This window comes from Panthera leo, chromosome B4 (genome assembly GCF_018350215.1).
Source record: "Panthera leo isolate Ple1 chromosome B4, P.leo_Ple1_pat1.1, whole genome shotgun sequence".
Lineage (NCBI taxonomy): Eukaryota > Metazoa > Chordata > Mammalia > Carnivora > Felidae > Panthera > Panthera leo.
In genome coordinates this window covers 176,315-195,824 of record NC_056685.1, presented here as the reverse complement: position 1 = coordinate 195,824, position 19,510 = coordinate 176,315, and the positions used below count along the sequence as shown (strand labels likewise).

The window sequence follows — 19,510 nt, the reverse complement described above, 5'->3', positions numbered from 1 at the left end:
GTGCTGAGCAGGTCCTATACTTGGGGAGGGGGTGGGGGCGCAGGAAGTGCTGTAATGGCCATTATTGGGCTAATGGACAAAATGGGAATGGGGACCGCAGATGAAAATATCAGATCAATGTTAACGTTCTTAAGTTGGCAACTGTCCTGTGACTGTGTATGAGAATATCCATCGTTGTAGGAAATGCATACTAAAGTACTTAGCAGTAAAGGGTCGTGTGTGCATGTGTGTGTGAGTGAGAGAGAAAGAGAGAGAGCGAGCGAGCAGGGCAGAGAGCACACAAATGGTTAAGCAAATGAGTAAAATGCTAGTAAAATGGGTGAATCTGAGTAAGGGATATTAAAACAGTTCTTTGTACTGTTTTCATTTTTGTAAGTTTTCCACCGTTTTGAAATAACTTTCAAAGAGAAAAAGTTTTAAAAACAAAACTCTTAACGTATGAAGTCCAGGAATGATTTTTCAGGTCACTCTTTTCTCAAAAGGGAAGGGTGCACGTAAGTTAACTAACCCCTTACTGTGGGAGGGAGCAGAGCCAGAACCACTTCTGGCAGACGCGGATCGACGTAGAAAGGGACCAGAGGTGTCCCGTGGGGCGTAGAAGCAAACTCCAGAACAGCCGGAGGGACTCCCACATTGCCCGGTGCCTCTCAGCGCCCAGCTCCATGCAGACATCTCTGTGTCTCCCTGGGGGCACATTACCAGCCCGCAGCCCTGAGCTTCTTGCACTTCCTGTGTTAGAAGGACAGCCTGTCTTAAGTCCATGTTCCTGGGGTGTGAGCTTGGCCAGTGGCAGTGGGAGTCGTGAGCCCCCTCGAGGCCCATGTGGGCACGCAGAGCAACATCTTTCCCTAGACGGTGGGGAGGATGGGGAGAGGCGCTCGGTGAGGCACCTGGCAGCCCCGTGGCAGGTCAGGGTCGGCACGGGTGGGGGTGTCCCGTGATGAGAGCGCTTCCCCCCCCCAGCTCACAACCGCGGTGTAACCCCGTGAGAAATGCCAGATGCTCTGCACAGCACCTTGCCCCTGCCCCCACAACTACCAAGGTCGTGGAACACGAGGATGTTCTGAGAAACTGCAGCAGCTGGGACGAGCTAAGGAGACGTGGGAACCAGCTGTCCTGTGGGGTCCAGAAGACAGTCGTCAGCCAGAAGCTGAGGAAACGTGGGCTGGTTTGGCTCCCGGACCGCGGCGCGTTTGTGTGTCCAGGACCGCGGTCCTTGCTGGGGGCCCAGAGAGAGAGGCTGAGCTGTTCCTTCAGGTTTCCTGTGCATCAAACACTGCTGTCGAAACATGTTAATTCCTCAGATGACTTTGCCATCAAAGCCTTATGAGCGGACACGGGGTCTTGGCCCCCACCTCCGGCTGGGGTGTCCGCTGACAGACCCACCAGAAGAGGAGGAGTCTGGGCTCCCGTCAGCCTGAGGGAGAGACGAGGAACTGCACTGACCAATGTCTGGGCCCAGTGGTGGCAGGGGACCTTGGGGGCAGGAGCGTGTTAGACCCGTGGTTGTAGAAGGGGCACCGGGGACGCTCGGTACTGCTTTGTCCTGTGGCTGTGTTAGAGAAACACGTCTTTTCTTGTGCCTGGTGTCACTCGTTTTGGGTGGCTTTACGCGGTTTTGGGCTTCCACGTCACCCCTGCCACTGCTGGCTTGGTGGCAGTGCCGTGGGCTATGTGTGACCCGAAGCTCTGAGCGCGGGTTCCGGGGCAGAGCTTCCGTTAGGGGCAGCAGTGCTTGGGGAGTGTTCTGTTGCCTCGCTCCTGTGGGGGCATGGCCGTGATGCCCCTTCTGTTGGGGGTTTCCTCGTGCCCCCAGCGGTCCTCTCTGGTAGGGCTTCACCAGCAGCTCAGGAAGCACCACGCTGTTAGAATCCAGACTTCGACCGACCGTGAGACTTGTCTCATTTTTCCTCCCTTTGCCCCAGCTGCCGGGAAGCTGGGGACAAAATCCGACCCTAGCACCTCGGGTCACTGAAGCCAGGGTTCGGAACATGCATGACATCCCGTGTTTGGGAACTTCCCCTCCCTCTCCTGGGATTCTGAAAAATTTGTGCCAGCGGCCTTATAGTCCGTCTTTCAGATGCTTCAGGCTGTTTTGGAAGACGCTGCCGTGTAGACGTGGGCCTGGAAGGCCGCCAGTTTGCAGCTGTGCATCTGTGGCATGCTAGGTGCGGGGGCAGACCTGGGGTCCCGTTTCCTCCTCTGGCTGGTGTGGCAGAGCGGGTCGTGGTGTTGGGAGGTGTGGATGCTGCACACCCTCCAGGTCACGGAGACCTCCCCGGGTGGCCGGGGCCGGGCAGCGGCACAGCTGGCAGGGACGGGTACCCACCCTCGGCCTCTGTCTGTCCCCCCTCAGGACACATCTGCACTGGGCTCGTCCGTGTTCCCGAAGTGACATTTCTGGCAGCAGCGGTGGCAGCTGCCGTCATTCTTACAGGGACAGATAGTGTGATTTCTCGATTGTTTCCCGTCTCCTGAGCCGGTGGTGTGATGGGCACCCTGCCAGCGGGTGACGGTAGCTGTGCAAGTGGAGGTGCTCACCTCCCCTGGGTGACAGTCGTGGTTTGTCACCCTGTGTCAGGGAGAGGAGGGGGCAGCGTGCCGGGGGGTGGTGAGGTTGCAGCAGCCCCCCCCCCCCCAGCCTTTTCCACAAGGCCAGAGGAAGGAGCCCTTTGCAGACGGACCTCCTGCTTCAGCGCCCTGTGTCTGTAGCTCCTTGACGTCACTCTGGTGGCTGCAGCTGTGCAGGGTGAGGTTCAGATGGGAGTAAGGACAGCGCACAAGGGAGGGATTGTGTAGGGAGTGACCGGTCTCCCCACGTGAACTTTCTACCTTGCTGTTTCTTCTTTTCTAGCGAAAGCCTAAACTTCAAGTCCGTATTAACAGCCTCAGGGGAAAAACATGTTTTCGGAAGTCCAGGGTTGGTGCTTGAGTTTGGAAGCGTCGGAGGCAGGCCCTTCCTGACGCTGCACAGCGGGCTGGAGGGGGGTGGGGAAGCAGGTGCGCTGACGGCCAGCAGCAGTGGACAGGGGACAGCAAGGGAAGGGGCGGAAAATCCTGGTCCCAGGGCTGACAGGTTTAATCAGGTCCTGAATTGTGTCAGACAGATTCTGCCACGTCCACACGAGTCCCCCGGAGAATGATCTGATCATAGGCTCGGTCTCTTTGTAACCTCCCGGGAGACAGGGTTCCGTTTACCATCTCACTTCACTGTGGGACGGAGCCAAGCCCACTCTCGGGCAGGGCGCCCACCTTTGCAGCCTCCCACGTGAGCTGCAGTCTGGCTGTGACCATCCAGGCTGCTTCCAGAGAGCGGTGCTGATGGCGGCACAGCACCCAGGGCATCTCACGGACCCTGCCTGGCAGGTGCACAGGATGTACGGAGTTCACCCGACCCGTGAGCAGCACCCTCCCACCCTGGGAAGGTCAGGCCAAGCAGGGCTTCGCCCGGGTGCCCGCTGTCGCCCTGCAGCCCGTCCAGCGCTCGGTATCAGCATCTCTCTTACAAGCGGGGAAGATTCCTCCTTCCATGGGCTGCAGATGTGCATCCCGGCTCTTTGAGGACACAGCTTGCCTTTTTCCGTAAGGCTGTTTTATTTTTCATTTTACTCTCTGGATATTTTTCATGTGGATGTAGGACCATCCTCTGTGGCATTTGCCAGTAGGATCTGTAACTTTTTCACAGCAGAGCAACCCTGAGTGATTCCAGCACCCCATTCCTGCGTTCCTGGGAAGCTCTAACAAAGGCCAGAGAAGAAATTCCTCGTGGTAGATCCTCCTCTCTGCCACATTTGAGAAGAAATGCCTGCTTTCTCAGAGGCTGAGGGCCGTACAGGGAAGGACAGGACACGTGTAAACTCTTCAAGCAGGAAGAGGGCCAAGGAGGCCACCGTCTGGCAAAGCAGATGCCAGCCAGCATGCACATGGCCAGGAGCCCCACTGGCTAGAGGAGACCCACGCCCGTGTCATCTCGCCCTAGATTGTCCAGGCACAGGCCGAGGTAGAAGCCTGCACGGAGGGAGAGAAGGAAAAGCCATGGACATCCTGGGCACCAAATTGCACAGTCCGGGGACATTGCTCTTGTTTCCTTGTTTCAAGCGTCTGGCTCAATTTGTGACTCTAGGTGCCCTGTCCAGGGTCCTCACCCTCCTAATGCAGCAGTCACAGCTGCTGGATACATCCAAAATGCCTGACAGGGGTTTCCCACATCCTAAGGTTGTGCTGGCTTTGCGTGGACAGCTGGCAGAGTGGGAGTGTGTCCAAAACAGCCCTAACTTTTGGCTAGGAGTTTTGCTGCCCAGCCTGACCCGCTGGGCTGTGGGGAAGCCCGGCCGCATCGCGGGCCCGCCGCCCACCCCCAGCCAGACGGCAGCAGCCCTGCTTGCGCGGAGACCGGGCTGTGTGGTGGTGGGACCTCATGCCAAGCCCACCCCCTCTGGGCCCCTGCTCCTTCATTCTGTCTTTCCCCAGCCACACGACTCGCAATTTCCCACCCAGGTCAGCCTCCTGTCCCTGCAGCTTTCTCCGTCTGTAGCTCGTTGCTGACATCCAGAAGCCACAGTTGTGCGGCCAGCCACTGGACACGGGCGTGTTCACGTCACCTGACCATTCAGACGAGCTTGGCTTTAGTTGAGGGTAGCGGTCCCAGCCTCCTGACCCGGCCTCTGTGAGCACAATGCCGCCTGGGTCCTGAGAGCATTTGTCGCTTACAGTTCTGTCGATGCATCGGGTAATTTATCTTGGATGCTTCATGTCATTAAGCCTGTTGGCATGTTCTAGAACCGTTGCAGCGGTGTGTAAGATCTGGGCTGCTTTCCTTGGATAGCCCTCATTTGCTGTCGTCAGCATCAAAGCCTTTCCCAAGACCAGCACCAGAGATCTTAGTGGCTGTCGTCCAACCCGAACTGGGGATGGTGAGCTCTTGCACATCATCGCGTTGCTGCCGCCACCGGTCAGGTGCTCTCCCTCCCGGCCCCGCCCCTGACCACCCTCCCGCCCCCGTGGCATCCCACTTGCACGTGCTGCAAAGGCCGGCTGTGAGGGGGCCTCATGCGCCCCCACACTGTGACCAGGGGTCCCCTCTGAGGCCTCCTGCCCCTCTCCCCTGTCCCCTCCCGTCTCCAGAGCACGTGCCAGTCAGCAGGAGGATGGCTGTGACCACGCAGAGGGTGGCTCAGGGGTGGTGAGCATCCCTCCTCCATGGACACAGAGACACAGCCTCCAGCACCCCTCACTGCTGTGCCCCGAATATCCCTAGTATCAAGCATGGCACCCTGTAAACAAAAAGTGCCCCCTAGGCGAAGGAACAGCATCCCAGTCTTGTACCATGGCAGAAAGAACACCGCGGGGGTTTAGCCAGCTGTGGTTGTGACCAGCAGCAATGTCATCCACGGTTCTTAAGATTAAACCACCATGAAGTATTTTTTAGTGGAAAAGAGTTTCTTTTCTAAAAGGTTTTGCCATCTAAATTGGCCAGTCCTTGTGGGGGTCAGATGCACCTGGTTCAGAAGGTAGATTCTGTGCTCTGCGGACCTGGGCCACCATCCCCGTGGCCGGCAGCTCATTCGCGCTCCAGTCTAACCCGTACGCCTTTCCTTTTCTGCAAGTGCTGAGTTGAGTCCTGGTTCCTGTCAAGGCAGAATCCTTTTCCCGGTGGTCATGCATGATTGGCGAACGGGACTTTGCCTCTGTTCTCTGTGGCCCCTCCTGTGTCTCTCTCCGTGTTCCTGCTGGAGCACAGCTACTGTCCGCTGTGGGATCACTTTTTCCTTGGACATCTAAACAGTGCATTGCATTGGACAGTGCTCCCCAGCAGCCTGACCAGCACTGACCAGGCAGGTGCTAAGTATGGAGGAAGGGAACCACAGGCTCAAGAACACGGCCAAGTCATACCTTCTCTTTCTCTTTGTAGAGTGCGTTTAGTGGAAAGAGGCTCTCCTCACAGCTTGCCCCTGATGGAATCAGGAAAAGTAAGTATTGAAGGAAGAGAGATGTATTTCTCCATAAACCTGAGTCTTAGCGTATGAGCTTTGACATTTTAAGAAATGTATTTTTTAGAATATTTTTAACAATAGGTTTGGCCATGAGTACAGAAACTCAAAACAACAGTATTTTAAACAAGTTAGGTTTTTCTTCTCTTTCACAAAAAAGAAATGAAACCTCCAGGGGCCCCAGCACTTTCTGTCTTGTTCTACTTTGCATGGATTCTGTTCCTAAGGGTACCTCAGGGTCAAAAGTGGCTGCTCTAGCTCCAGCCATCGTTTTCACATTCTGGCCAACCGGAGAAGAAACAGAAAAAGGAGGAAAGGAAAGATGCAGATGAAGTTTTCTGAGTTGCCTTGTGCACACTTAAGTACCGCCACCCGAAGTCCGGTCACACGGTCACACTGGCTGAAAGAAAAGTTAGAAACCTTATATTGGTTCTGAGTGTGTATGGGCCCGCTATAAACCCAGGTATCGGTTGCTGTGAAAGCAGGCAAGGAAGGGTTATGGTGGGGTGGGGGGAGGAGTAGTTCCTGCCACAGTGGTTATGTTTTGTTTGTTTGTTTGTCTTTTTTTTTTTTTTTTTTTTTTTTTTTTTACAAGTTGAGGGTGAGAAGTATATTTACACCAAAGCGAAGATTTCTTTTTTCAGTTTTGGCCCCAGTTGTCCTATCTCTTCTCCACTTGACATAATTCCAGAAGCATCTTATGTCAGCTCTGGATCCTTTATCATCTGTGTCAGTGTGAGTGCCAGTGAGAATTCTTGCTGCTGAGTTGGTTCTCATGGCAGGACCCTGTGCTTACCTGCCCTAACTCAGCCTTGAGCGAGACAGAGACCGGAGCCACCGTGTCACGCTTCAGACTAGGGGACAGGACACCCCTTCCAAGAGCTCTTACTGAAGCTCAGCCCTGCAAGGTCCGATCAACTGAACCCACACGGGCTGCATTCCAAATTTGCAGAATCAGCTTTTGCCTCCAGATGCATGTGGTTTCAGTGAAATTCAAAACGCTTCTAAGCCAAACTTCCTTTATGAAGGAGATGGTCAGGGCTCCCGGGGGGCTCAGTTGCTTGAGCGTCCGGCTTCGGCTCAGGTCACGATCTCGCGGTCCGTGGGTTCGAGCCCCGCGTGGGGCTCCGTGCCGACAGCTCGGAGCCTGGAGCCTGTTTCGGATTCTGTGTCTCCCTGTCTCTCTGCTCCTCACCCCCTCATGCTCTGTCTCCTCTCTCTCTCTCAAAAATAAATAAACATGGAAAAACATGTAAAAAAAGGAGATGGTTGCTACGAATATTACGATAAAAGACAGAGACAGGCAGGAGAACGTTGGAAGCATGATTGAGGAAAGAGAGGGCTGTCCAGGCTCTCTAGTCAGAACACGCCTGACAGCACGGCAGGGGCCACCACCCTGCTCCCTTCCACCACACCTGCCTCACTTTTCGGTCCACACTCACCTCCGAAACCTTGATCCACGAGTGACTTCCTTATTTCAGCACCGACTGCAAACCTCCCCCTTCATCCACATTCACGCGCCATGATGTCAGGCACGATACGAAACACAACTCAAAAGTTAATTGAAATGTCTGAAAATTCCTATTTTTCACGCATCATGCTGAGTTAAGTTGTATCAGTCATCATGTTTTTATTCACATTCTTAATGTTTTTAAGTGTTTACTTATTATTAAGAGAGAGCAAGTGGGAGAGGGTCAGAGAGAGACAGAGAGAGAATCCCAAGCAGGCTTCTCGCTGTCTGTGCAGAGCCTGATGCAGGGCTCAATCCCAGGAACCATGGGATGAACTGAGCCAAAACCAAGAGTGGATGCTTAACCAACTGAGCCACTCAGGTGTCCCCAGATTCTTAATGTGAAGATCACTTTAATACAGGCACTATCATTGTAGTAATAATTACAGTAAGATGCGGTTGTCATGCAGTAATTATGTTATGGTATGTAATTTTGATTTAAGGCCATACCACTTTCTAGACAGTTTTAGAAAGGAAAACGGGCATGTGGCATAAAGGCCACAGCAAGGTTGATTAGTGTGGCATCTACCTGTCTGTCCACTGACCAGAACGTTCTCCTCTGCCACATAGATCCTCCCGGGGGTTCGGATCATAATTGCCAATCCAGAAACAAAAGGACCGTTGGGCGACTCCCACCTGGGTGAGGTGAGTTCCGGGGTGTCCGCCCGGGGGAGGCGAGCTGCGGGGCGTGCTCAGAGATGGAGCCTCTGAGACCAAATGACTGCCCTGCTGGACGCACCGGGTCGTCCTCAACACCTGGAAGCACCGCTAAGCCTCAAGTCAAGTCACTGGCCGGGAAGGAACCTGAAATAAGCTTTACCGCTAGAACGAGTCACCGAAGTTCAGGGTTGTAAAGCAGATTTCCGTGAGCAAGTGTGAATGGCCCTCTCCAAAGAATTTAGGGCAGAGGATAGTGAACATATGTGGACTGAGTTTCCTTATGTCCTAGCTCTTGCCTTTCCCGCACGCTTGCCGACTTAGTGCTGAGAAGCGCATCTGGACAGCCATGGAGAACGTGCCCAGGGCACAAGGCCACAGCCTAGAACCATGGAGTGTCAGTAAATGGTCGCAGTTTAGGGAATGACAGGCATTTTCTCTGTCAGAAACTCAACAGTGGCCTTGACCCATTCGCTCGTATTTAGGAGGAAACCCACGCTGGTTGACCCCCCTTCCTGCTGCCCTAGATCACCCCCTCCCCCACTCAGCCAGTGGGAGGGACATCAGAAAGGGGCACGGTGCACTTACCTTCCCTCCTGTTCTCGGCAAGGCCGAGCCCCTCATGGGCACTGGGTCTAATGCCCACGTCCTTGCTGCCGTGTCACCTGCCCCACATGGTCAGCTTCCCTCCTCACAGAGGTTCCCCAGCTGCCCACAGACCTGCTGTTGTCGCTAACAGCTTATTAAAAACACCACTGCTCAACAAACAGACTCTTTTGTTTTAAGTTTATTTATTTGAGAGTGTGAGTATGAGTGAGGGGAGGGGCAGAGAGAGAGGGAGAGAGAATCTCAATCAGGCTTCATGCTGACAGCACAGAGCCTGACGCGGGTCTCGACCCCACGAAACCGCAAGATCACGACCTGAGCTGAAACCAAGCATCGGATGCTTAGGCAACTGTGGGTGTTAAGCCTGGTGAGCCACACGGGCTCCCGTCTAGGAACATATTTAAAGGAGATTCCTAAGTAAGACCTGTACAGTATTTTATCCCCTCAGTTCTGATCTTCACACGTGATTGAGAGATTCCCACGAAGGGCTAAGCAGCAGCCCAACCAGAAAAGGCATTTGGGATGTGAGCAGTGGTCAGGACTCACCACTGTCGTTTCTTCAGCCACCCGTGATGTGTGCTTGCGCCACTGCGCTGGGGCACCAGGAAGAGGGGTGCAGCGGCTTTGTTTACTTGAAGGACCGTTGATACACACAGTGTCGTGTCAGCGTCAGGTGCACAGCACAGTGATGTGACTCTTGACCAGGACAAGTGTGGTCACCACACAACATGATGACGATTCCATTGCCTACATTCCCTGTGCTGCGTTTTTGATCCCCGAGATTTGTTGACTTTACACCTGGAGGTTTTTACCTCTCAATCCCCTCCCCGCACTTAGCCCCTGCCCACTGCCTCCCCTCTGGCACCACAGTCTATACTCTGTACTTACGAGTCTGTTTTGGGGCCCCTGGGGGCTCAGCCAGTCAAGCGTCCGACTCTTGGTTTCGACTCAGGTCATGATCTCATGGTTGGTGGGTTCGAGCCCCACATCAGCAAGGAGCCTGCTTGAGATTCTCCCTCTTCCTCTCTCTCTGCCCCTCCACCACTCTCTCTGTGTCTCTCAAAATAAATAAACTTCAATCAGTCAGTCAATTCCTAGGAATGAAACTGGGAAGGACAGTGTGCTGTCCTGGGTGCCTGGAGAGGGTGCCAGCCTGTGCCGCTGTCTAGCCAGTGGCCTCGGCTCCAGCCGGGCATCAGAGCCCACTTCACCCTGGTTTTCTGAACAGGAGCGTGTCTTCACAAGGAAATTTTGTGTCTGAGAAGAAGGAACAAGTTTCATTGCCCTTATACGATGGTGTCGCTTTTTTCTTTACTCTGGGGTTGGGTTTGTTCAGCAGGTACTGACTGGGTGGCTGTGGATGTGCCCACAGTGTCTGAGAGCCACGGGACAGTGCAGACAAGGTGGACTGTCGCTCACTCGTCCATTTTTCAGTGTAATAGAATAATGAAAACAACCCAGCTCAGAACGTCTTTACTGTAAACACTGTGTAGTCCAGAAGACCCTGACTTCTGGTTCTTTTCTCTGCAGAGACAGAATTGCATGCAGTTTTATGCATGTTTCAGGGACTTAATTGGCTTAACCTCGAGTCTTTTCCATGGCTCTGCATGACTCACATGGTCACCACTTTGAGTCAAAATGTTGTTCTTTCTCATTTGCCCAAGTGTCACACACACAGGCTGTTTTGTTTCTTGATATTACACACCTTTCCTTCTTTGAGTCGGTTTTGGTTTCTGCTGTTGTGTTGGAATAGGTTCCCAAAAGTGTGCAAACCACGTGAAAGGGAAAAATAAATCATAAAAGTTTTCAACATTTTTCCAAATTGCTTTTTAGAAACAATCATTATATTTGAATAAGTGCAAGGAAACTGGTTAGTACAACATCGTTCACTTGATGTGCCTCCTTTCAAACCCTTCCTGTTCTGACGAGCTTCTCCATAGGTGGACAGCTTGGTGGTTTGCTTCGCGCCTCTGCGTTCCCCCCAGAAGCCTGCGTGAGACTCACGTGGCCTTGTTCGTGCCTTGAGGGCACCTTGATCAGCTGCTGCCTTGCGCACGTACTTTCTTCCCCAGGGATGTTCCCAGGTGAACTCACCCAATTCTGTTGCTTCCTGAACAGATCTGGGTTCACAGTGCCCACAACGCCAGTGGCTACTTCACCATTTATGGAGACGAGTCCCTCCAGTCAGACCACTTCAACTCAAGGTTAAGTTTCGGAGACACGCAGACGGTCTGGGCGCGGACGGGCTATTTGGGGTTCCTGCGGAGGACGGAGCTCACAGACGCAAACGGAGGTAAGAGCCCAGGCAGGTGCGTCGAGAAGCCGGGTCCCCAGGCCCTGAGAACTTGTGTGGGTTTGGGACCCCAGCCCCAGGAGCTCCTCGCACATGCTGGCTACAAATCAGCCAAGAAGCAGCTGAGTATGGAAGAAAGGATGGCGGGTGTGACAGTGTCCACGCTGAAGCTGCGCGTCGTGTCCTGTGTGCTCTCACAGGAGCCAGAGTGTGCCCTGCCCGTGACACCGCGCCCCTAAGTGCAGTAGACAGACCCCCCGCCCCTCCTGCAGCCGCCCAGTCCCAACGAGGCCCGCCCGCAACCACAGCTGGGCGGTGGCGGCAGGACTTGACGCAGTGTGGCCTGTCAGGAAGGAGAGGTAGCCAGGCGCTCAGGCCGTGGTCGCATGGAGGCTGCTGCTCCCGCCTCTGAGGGCGGCTGGTGCCAGGCAGGGAAGTTACGAAAGATGAAAATGTAAAGTCCTACTTGCTATTAAGGTCTCAGCTACCAGTCCTACTCAAAACAGAGGCAGGACTCCGTTATTTCAAAGGATGGGAGCAGAGATTTCTTGGTGAGATCCTGTCAGACCCCAGCCCCAGGAGGTGACTTTCAAGAAGGCTTCCAGACACAGCTGCATGGCGGGAGCTCTATGAGCCTGGCTGAACTGGCATGAATTTAGGGGGAAAGCAAAGCACAAAAATATTTTGGCATCGTGTTTGTATCATGTTTGCAATTTGGGAAAACCATAGGCTATTTTATTGGAGGGTGTTATCTGGGATTCCCAGGACCTCCTCAGGAGGTGGGATAGGTCCCACCCTGTGGCATTTGGGTCGGGGGTGCTGGGACAGCGCCGTTGTCCTCAGCTCTGTGACCCCCCGCAAAAGACTGGAGTCCTTGCTGTATTAATAGTTAGAGGCCAGCAAATAAATGTCCTCATCTCATCTGACTTAAAACTGGAAAAGACTTCTTTTCTGGTATTCTGTATGTCGATCGCTTCTTTCAAATACTCTCGGATATACTTACCACCCTAAAGATTGAGGGTGTCTCCTTGCTTTTAAGGAAAGACGGACTGACCTCATGTTGCCACTGTCCGAGGTTTGCATGAGTGAGAAGACGTTTCACGGTTACATGAGCTAAGGAAATCTTTGTTTATGAGCATTATCAGAAACTCTGCTTTTTTTCCTACTGAGAGGTAGAATGAGTTTAGACCTCATGTGATGACATCAGAGGGAACCAGGTTTAATTTTGGCTCTGCTGCTGCACCCTGACCCTAGGGCTTTGGGAGAGCACTCTGAGGGTTGGGGCGCGTCTGCCGGCCCCACTGGGGCTGAGGGCTGCAAGGAACGTGGGCTGGCCTACTGCAGGTGCACGGAAGCTGGTCCGAGAACGCACTCTACTCCGTGGTGTTGAGGTGCGGAGCGATGTTACAGGTGTGAGAGCAGCCCTCCCAGGAGACTGCATGCTGGCCCGGCCATTTCCTTGGGAGCACAGCGACCCTGGTAGAAAGGAGCTTGCTCCCCTCGCTCAGTGGCCCCACTCCTTTGCATCTCGCAGTCAGGAGTAGTTTTAGACTTTTGTTTTTAAGCAGCTCGAGCACCCTTGTGGCGAAGTTCACACACGTTTTCCGTTCCCTACACAGAGCGCCACGATGCCCTGTATGTGGTGGGGGCTCTGGATGAGGCAATGGAGCTGCGGGGGATGAGGTATCACCCGATAGACATCGAGACCTCAGTCATCAGAGCCCATAAAAGCGTCACAGAATGGTGAGTAGTGGGCGGGTGTGTGCACAGTGGCACGGGACAGAGACTGTGCGGCATTGGGAATGGACGGGGGGCCTGTGCAGGAGAGCCTCGGCTTTGGATTGTAGACCTTTACCTTCGGGGCTGATAACTTAGCCGCAAAAGGGCACGCTTGGCGTAGAGTCCACAGATTGCGTGTTTTCCTGAGAACGATGCGCCTGGAGAGCGAGTCCCGGAAATTGTCACTTACTTGCGTTGAGTCTGCGCGAGGGTCACATGGGGAAAACGGACTGCACACAGGCGCGCGAGCAGGCACTTCAGAGTGAGGGTCCTTCACAGGCCGTAAGGCTCAGACGGGAGGCAGTTACACCAGATGCCCTCCGGCAGGCCGGGGGCCCCGGGGCCTGTCCTCCTGGAGCTGGGCTCCCTCCCTCCCTGGTCCATTTGGTTGGCGGTGCTGACGGTGGCCCACGGTGCCTGGGGCTGGCCTGGAGGCCGCAGCGTGGAGCCCTTCCTCAAGCTCACGGAGCGCCTTCACGTGGTGTTTAAGAGTGAAAAGTGGCTCAGCACCCGTAGCTGTAGGTTTGTGCGCTTGGTGGGTCCCGGAGCCAGCAGAGGCCTGACGAAGCTGCTCTCGAACCCAAAGGGAGGCATGTTCCGAACTGTCTTGTGAGCAGTTTTTCCTCGTGGGTAGATTGGCCTGAGATCGTTCATTGCGTCATGTGAGCGGATTGCAGGCTGGTTATCTGTTGCCGTTTACTGAATGGGAACACGGAAAGCTTGGCAGGATGGAAGAGATGGGAGGGCCATCACTCCCCGCACGGTCCTGTGCTTCAGACTTGGACGCGTGCCTGCTCTCCCTGAATCTGCGGAAGCTGCCTGTCCGCTTGCGTGTAGACAGGAGACGGAAGCCCTAGAAAGACCCCGGCCCAGAAATGGCACCGGGCCGCACCCCGGTTACAGCCTTCCAGCTCTGTGTCTGTGAGAAAATACTGCAGACTGGTTTGCACCGCCTCCCTCTAGCGTTTTCTGTGTAGTTGCAAAGGGCTGTCTGCCCCTCACAGGTCTGTGGCAGGTGCTCCTTGCTGCCCCTTGTGGGTTTCTGTTCCAGGGTTCCGGGTTTTGTTCTAAGCACTGCTGTTGCCACCTGCCGTGTGGCCTCACCCGAGGTGTGTCAGGCCTCGTGCTCCGCTCTGTTCACGTGTGCACCAGAAAGGACAGCGGCTTGATCGTGCCGGGCTTTGTCCGCCGGCAACTGCCCAGTGCAGCCTACTATGTCGTTCTTGCTCCTTCTTCCTTCCCTCACCGGGCCTGTGCTGCTCCGCCAGCGGGCCCTGTCAGGTATCTCGGACCAAGGCCGACACGTGTGTCACTCGATGTGACTGTGCACAGCGGCACCGTCCCGCTAGCCACGTCTTTCGCTTCTCATCCGTCGTCTCCAGAGGTTGACATCTCTGGGCCTAGGAAAGCTCTGATGGAAGGAGAGAGATGTTGGCCCGCCCACAGCTTCCTGGCAAAGCCCTGCCCCATCCAATGCAGAAATCCAGCCTGGTTCCTAATACTGTGTCCTCAGTGTCAAATGCTATAATTAAATTATGCCCAAAGTGGCTACTATGTGTATCTGACCTGTGATACCACAAACTCAGGATGGGCTCACTCGGGCCATGCAGAGCAATATTTTAGAGTCACAAAGACTCCCAGCACATCTTGGGAACAGACCTCGGCAGGACTGTTTCCTTGGGTACACGCGCTTATCACCAGGCCAAACCCAGAAGCAGTAATCTGTCGAACACATTCTCTGCTCTTTCCTTCCACATTAATATATTTACTGGTCATTCTGAACAAGATGTGTCGAGTTTTTTTTCTGAATAAATGTGTTCTGAAGCTATTAGAAAACATAGTGAGTTTCGCAAACACTTGCTGCCCCATAGAACCTCTGTGCATCTGGCTGGAGAAGCAGATACCAGCAGCCCCCTGCAGGCCCCTGGAGCCTGGCCTCCTCCTGCACACAGCCCCTTCGCCCTGGGAGCCTTCTGACCTCCGCGGCCAGTGGAGTGTGTGCACCAGGAGCAGTGGCCACTAACGCCCTCTTACTACCACTTTCTAACGACCAACCGTAAAAGTTCAGGTGGCTGGCATTGTAAAGCAGCACCAAGCTTCGGCTTCCACAGACTGGCCGGACCAAATGCTCTGGGTGACCTTCCATTGAAAGATCCCAAATAGAATACTTCTGGGTCCATCTCTGATGTTCTTAAGGAATTGTTCCCCATACAGGTCACTCTTGCTGTGTTAGACTCATCCCAGACTCAGTACTAGAAACAGTTACTGTGCCCCCGTGTGTGCAGTTGCCCACTGGGTTAGCCGGCCCCAGTGTGACGGGACCCGTGGTCAGCTGCACACAAAGCTGGCAGTTCTTCTCCATGCTGCTCGTGCTCCCTCAGTGCCCTCTCCCTCTGTGGCACAGGCAGGGCAGGACCAGCCCCAAAGCCCCAGCTGTTCTCCAGCCTCTGCTGACTTACCCCAGGCCTCATCGCATACCAGCCCCAGGCCCGGGGGGGGGGGGGGGGCGGGGGGGACAAAAGGCTTCACCTTAGGGGCACAGCGCACAGGTGGTGGGGCTCCTGTGCTACCCGACCGCGGCGTGTCCCTCGGCAGCGGCTGAGGGCAGAGGGCAGGGCCGCTGTCAGGGTGATGCCGAGCACAGAGATCACGTGCACGCGCAGCAGCCACCATGAGTGCCGCCGTTGGAAAACGCCAGCGACAGGCTTGTGTGCGGCACTTAATGAGCTGACGGCCGTGGGCTCAGAGATGGTCAGCGCACAGGCACATCCAAAAAGAGCCAGACGGATGGGACTTGTTGACAAGAAAGCGTAGTTGTTCAATAAAAACCTCGCTGTATAGTGATGATTTTCTCTCTCTTCCAGCGCTGTGTTCACCTGGACAAATTTGCTGGTGGTGGTGGTTGAGCTTGATGGGTCAGAGCAAGAAGCCTTGGACCTGGTCCCCTTGGTGACCAATGTGGTCCTGGAGGAGCACTACCTGGTGGTGGGGGTGGTGGTTGTGGTGGACATCGGTGTGATCCCCATCAACTCCCGTGGAGAGAAGCAGCGCATGCACCTGCGTGACGGGTTTTTGGCTGACCAGCTGGACCCCATCTATGTGGCCTACAACATGTAGTGTCGTCTCTGGCTCCCATGGACCTTTCCAGGGAAGGAAACGTTTTTCTCAGTGTCACTGAAGTTTGCAGACACGAGGGCAACATTCACTGGGATGGAGCCTTTGGTCACGCCTCAGCGAGACTCCACAGCAGTCCTGGTTGGCATGGGGGTGAAATGTGAAATGTGAATTTACCACTGCAGTTTGCTCAGAAGGACTTTGGATTACTGCCTTCAGTTTGTTGGAAAACCCATTTCAAAAACTTTCTTTTCTTTTTTTTTTTTTTTTTTAATTATTGGATAAGTGCTTTCTTCGTAAATGTGGTATTTTGTTAAGCCAAAATAGCAATTAAAAAATATTCTGCCCTCAAGATGGGTTCTTTTAAACAATTTATGTAGTGTGACAAAGAATTGTTTTCTCTGTTTAATGTGTCATGAAATCTTAATGACATGGACCTTGTTACTGATTTAAGCCATTGCTAGATCTTATCCTTTTAGGAAAGTTTGTTGAGGTACGAGGAAACCTTCCAAATAGCACCTTCCAATTAGATTTTAGCAGCTTTCTTTGTCAGAAATGTACTGAAGAAACAAAGGCTAGCATACGGCCTTGGAAGTTAGCATAGAGTGAGAAGGAATTATACATAAGGTGTATTTCGGCAACTATCTTGCAGATAACTTTGTACTAAACTAAAAAGATAAAATAAGTTAACTTCTTCATATGTAATTATGTACAAAACGTTTAATTTATTTTGATCTCTTTAGAAGTATAAAAGAGAAAAAACATTCAAGAACATTAAAGTCTTGTAATGTTTGCTAATATAAAAAAGTGTTGTATTATCTTGCGTGGATAGTATCACAACAAATATATATATATGAAATATAAATTCACTAATGAACAAAGGAGATTTTAAAGTTTAAAATGCAGAACCTGTCACTTGCATGGTGTCCCCTCCACTGTACTGTAGATAAAGAGAGATTCTCTCACACCCACTTTGCTGACGTGAGCAATCACAGATTGCCGGTAGCCCGGTCTAAATGTTTCTTCCAGAACCAGAGACCAGCAAGTGAAATTATTGCCATCTCAGAGATGGGGAAGGAATTTGAGGCTAAATGTGCACTATCTTTCCTTTGCTGTGGGGGCAACAGCGAACGGTGTGCCAGCATGTGCTTAGTACGCGGAGCGGGCATTAGGGAAGGCAGGTGTGTGTGGCACTGTTCTCTTAGCTGCAAGAATTCGCTGCACAATGTTCTTCATCATTTTTGTTAGTGTCACCCCTTTTGGTCCTTGGTATGAAAAGGAATGATATTCTGTGGTCATTTGCACTGGGTTGTGTCGATTCCCCTCAGATGGCCACTGTATGGAGTGGACAGAGTGTCCAGAACAGCTTTAAGGGAAAAGACTCACCTAGGAGATCGTCTCCTCGGCCAGCTCTCTGGGGTTCCCTGCCCCGGCGTGAGCAAAACCCACAGGGAACTCGCATGAGCTGCCCCCGGACTCCTAACAGAGCCACTGGCTGGAGCAAGAAAGCCTCACAGCTGCCTTCATCTCGCCACCTGTGGATAACACGTTTCTGATTTCCGTCTCTTGCTGCTGCTGCTGCTGCTGCTGCTGCTGCTGCTGCCGCCGCCGCCGCCGCCGCCTCACACGCCTTCCAATTTTCATGTCTCACCTGTACACTCCTTGATTGAATTGGCCCATCTGTGTCCAGCCAAGAAGAGGTATCAGCTGTCCAAGCGTGATCTTTCTCGTAACTGCCCCAATATGACCCCGCAGTGGCTCTCGTTGCTAGAAATGCATGACCAAGATTGTTGCTGGGCAAACTTTAGATTCTCTTTTCGTTATATTGTAGGCAATGTCTTCATCTGCCTTTGCTATATGCGCCAGCAGTAAGCCCTTTGCTAAAAGAGAGTTTTGTTTGACTTCCGAGATCCAAGGCTACTTGTTTTCTTAAAATTTTAAGTGGCATTTTTAAAACTTTGTCTGCATGTGGGGTGCATCCTTCCATCTCCACAAATTAGTTGATTTTTAAAATATTATTTGACTTCATTGCTGTGTGAATATTTCTACACGCTTCAGATACACATTCCTACAGTCTTCTGCTTCCTACGAGGGGCGGGGGGAATCCCCACCACACACGGAAAAAAGACATTTTCTTACACATACCAACCTTGTTTAAGGGGAAGGATGGTTTAAGGCTTCAGATCATGTACTGATTAGGAAACACAGTTGCAGGATAACTTGTGAGGTCTAGCTGATGTCGGAAGCAAACAAATCAGGTGTCACTTCCAGTAGGACCTTCACATGCAAGGCGGTGCGGTTGTGAACATGGTTAGTGACGTCCTATCATCTCTCATGTTAGAGTTGAGGTCAAAGGGTTGGGGGCTGGGATCAAAGGTCATTTGTGCAAGAAAAAGGAAAGGAAACCCGTTTCAGCAATAAAGAAGGATCGTTCTGTATTAGAAATTGTGCTGTAGATAAATCATTCATGAGAATGTAACAATGTTTGTCTTGTGACCTTGTGCTTTTGAAGTCAGACAAAACCGTGTAATCAACTTGCACAAAGAAGGGTACACAATGAACATTGAAACACAGACCTAACCCAACAGGGCGGCTTCCTCATGGTGCTTGTTTATTATATATATTTAATCCTGCTTGACACTTTACCCAAGGGAAACTGTCCCTTTTATCAGTTGAATGTTAGCAGCGTTATTTCATAGAGTGTGGTGACTGGTTAGAGAAATTCATGTACTCAACCAATCACGGTTTCAAACAAAATTTTTATGTGCAAAGGACGGCAACCTTCTCGTATGTTAAACCACCAGTAAGCTTTGTACATCTGTGATAACGCCTGTTTTATATTCAAATGAACAAATAAAAGCTTTTATTTTTGTTGCTCTGAAAATAGCAGTTTCTTAATTGGTCCCCTGGAAAACTGTCTGGGACAGGTTCAATCCCAGGAAGGAAGTGACTCCTGCAGGGAAATGGGAAATGTATCTGACTCTGTTTACATAATTTGTTGCATTACTTATTAGTACAGATAATCATACTTTGAACAATGTTTAAATTTTGATGTGGGCATTTATTGCTTAAAAAATTCCTATGGCAACATGTTTTGTGAAATGTTTTTTTTTTAATTCTTTTAAATATATCTAAATATATTTGTTCACATTTGCTGGAAGTGTACAGATTCTTGCTAGATTTGGGGGACAAAGAGTAAGCATGAGTCCTGTGTGCAAATACTTTCTGTCAGCTGTATGACAGGGGACCTCTGCATGTCAGGAAGTAGGACCAGCTGACTCTTCCAACCCAAGTTATCTTTGTTCATCTGACGACCAGAAGCTCTTGTCTTTTGCCCAAGATCTGAGAATTCTTTCAGGTTTGTGTCGCAAGGGCAGGGGCAGGCGCACGGACCTTCAGCCTGATGGTTCTCGAGAACTCAGCTGTATACACACCAAAACCAGTAGACCTCAAACGTGCGCCGCGAAGCGCCCGCGGGGCAGCGGCCCCCGTGCCCCGCCGTTTGCCCCTGAGCACCCCTGCCTGTGGCGGTGGAGACGCCCCACGCAGGCGCCTCGGACC

The 19,510-nt window shown here is 52.4% G+C and overlaps 1 protein-coding gene across 8 annotated transcripts in view; it reads left to right on the top strand.

The window, feature by feature from the left end:
* DIP2C (disco interacting protein 2 homolog C) overlaps positions 1 to 18,820 on the top strand; it is a 412,233-nt gene extending 393,413 nt beyond the window's left edge. For all 8 annotated transcript variants that reach the window (XM_042944702.1, XM_042944701.1, XM_042944703.1 and 5 more), the window contains 5 exons: positions 5,912 to 5,969; positions 8,071 to 8,145; positions 10,882 to 11,056; positions 12,676 to 12,799; positions 15,700 to 18,820. In XM_042944702.1, the coding sequence (XP_042800636.1) occupies positions 5,912 to 5,969; positions 8,071 to 8,145; positions 10,882 to 11,056; positions 12,676 to 12,799; positions 15,700 to 15,952 (685 nt within the window). In that variant the 3' untranslated portion in view covers positions 15,953 to 18,820. The remainder of the gene's footprint in view (positions 1 to 5,911; positions 5,970 to 8,070; positions 8,146 to 10,881; positions 11,057 to 12,675; positions 12,800 to 15,699) is intronic.
* The last annotated feature ends 690 nt before the right edge of the window (positions 18,821 to 19,510 follow it).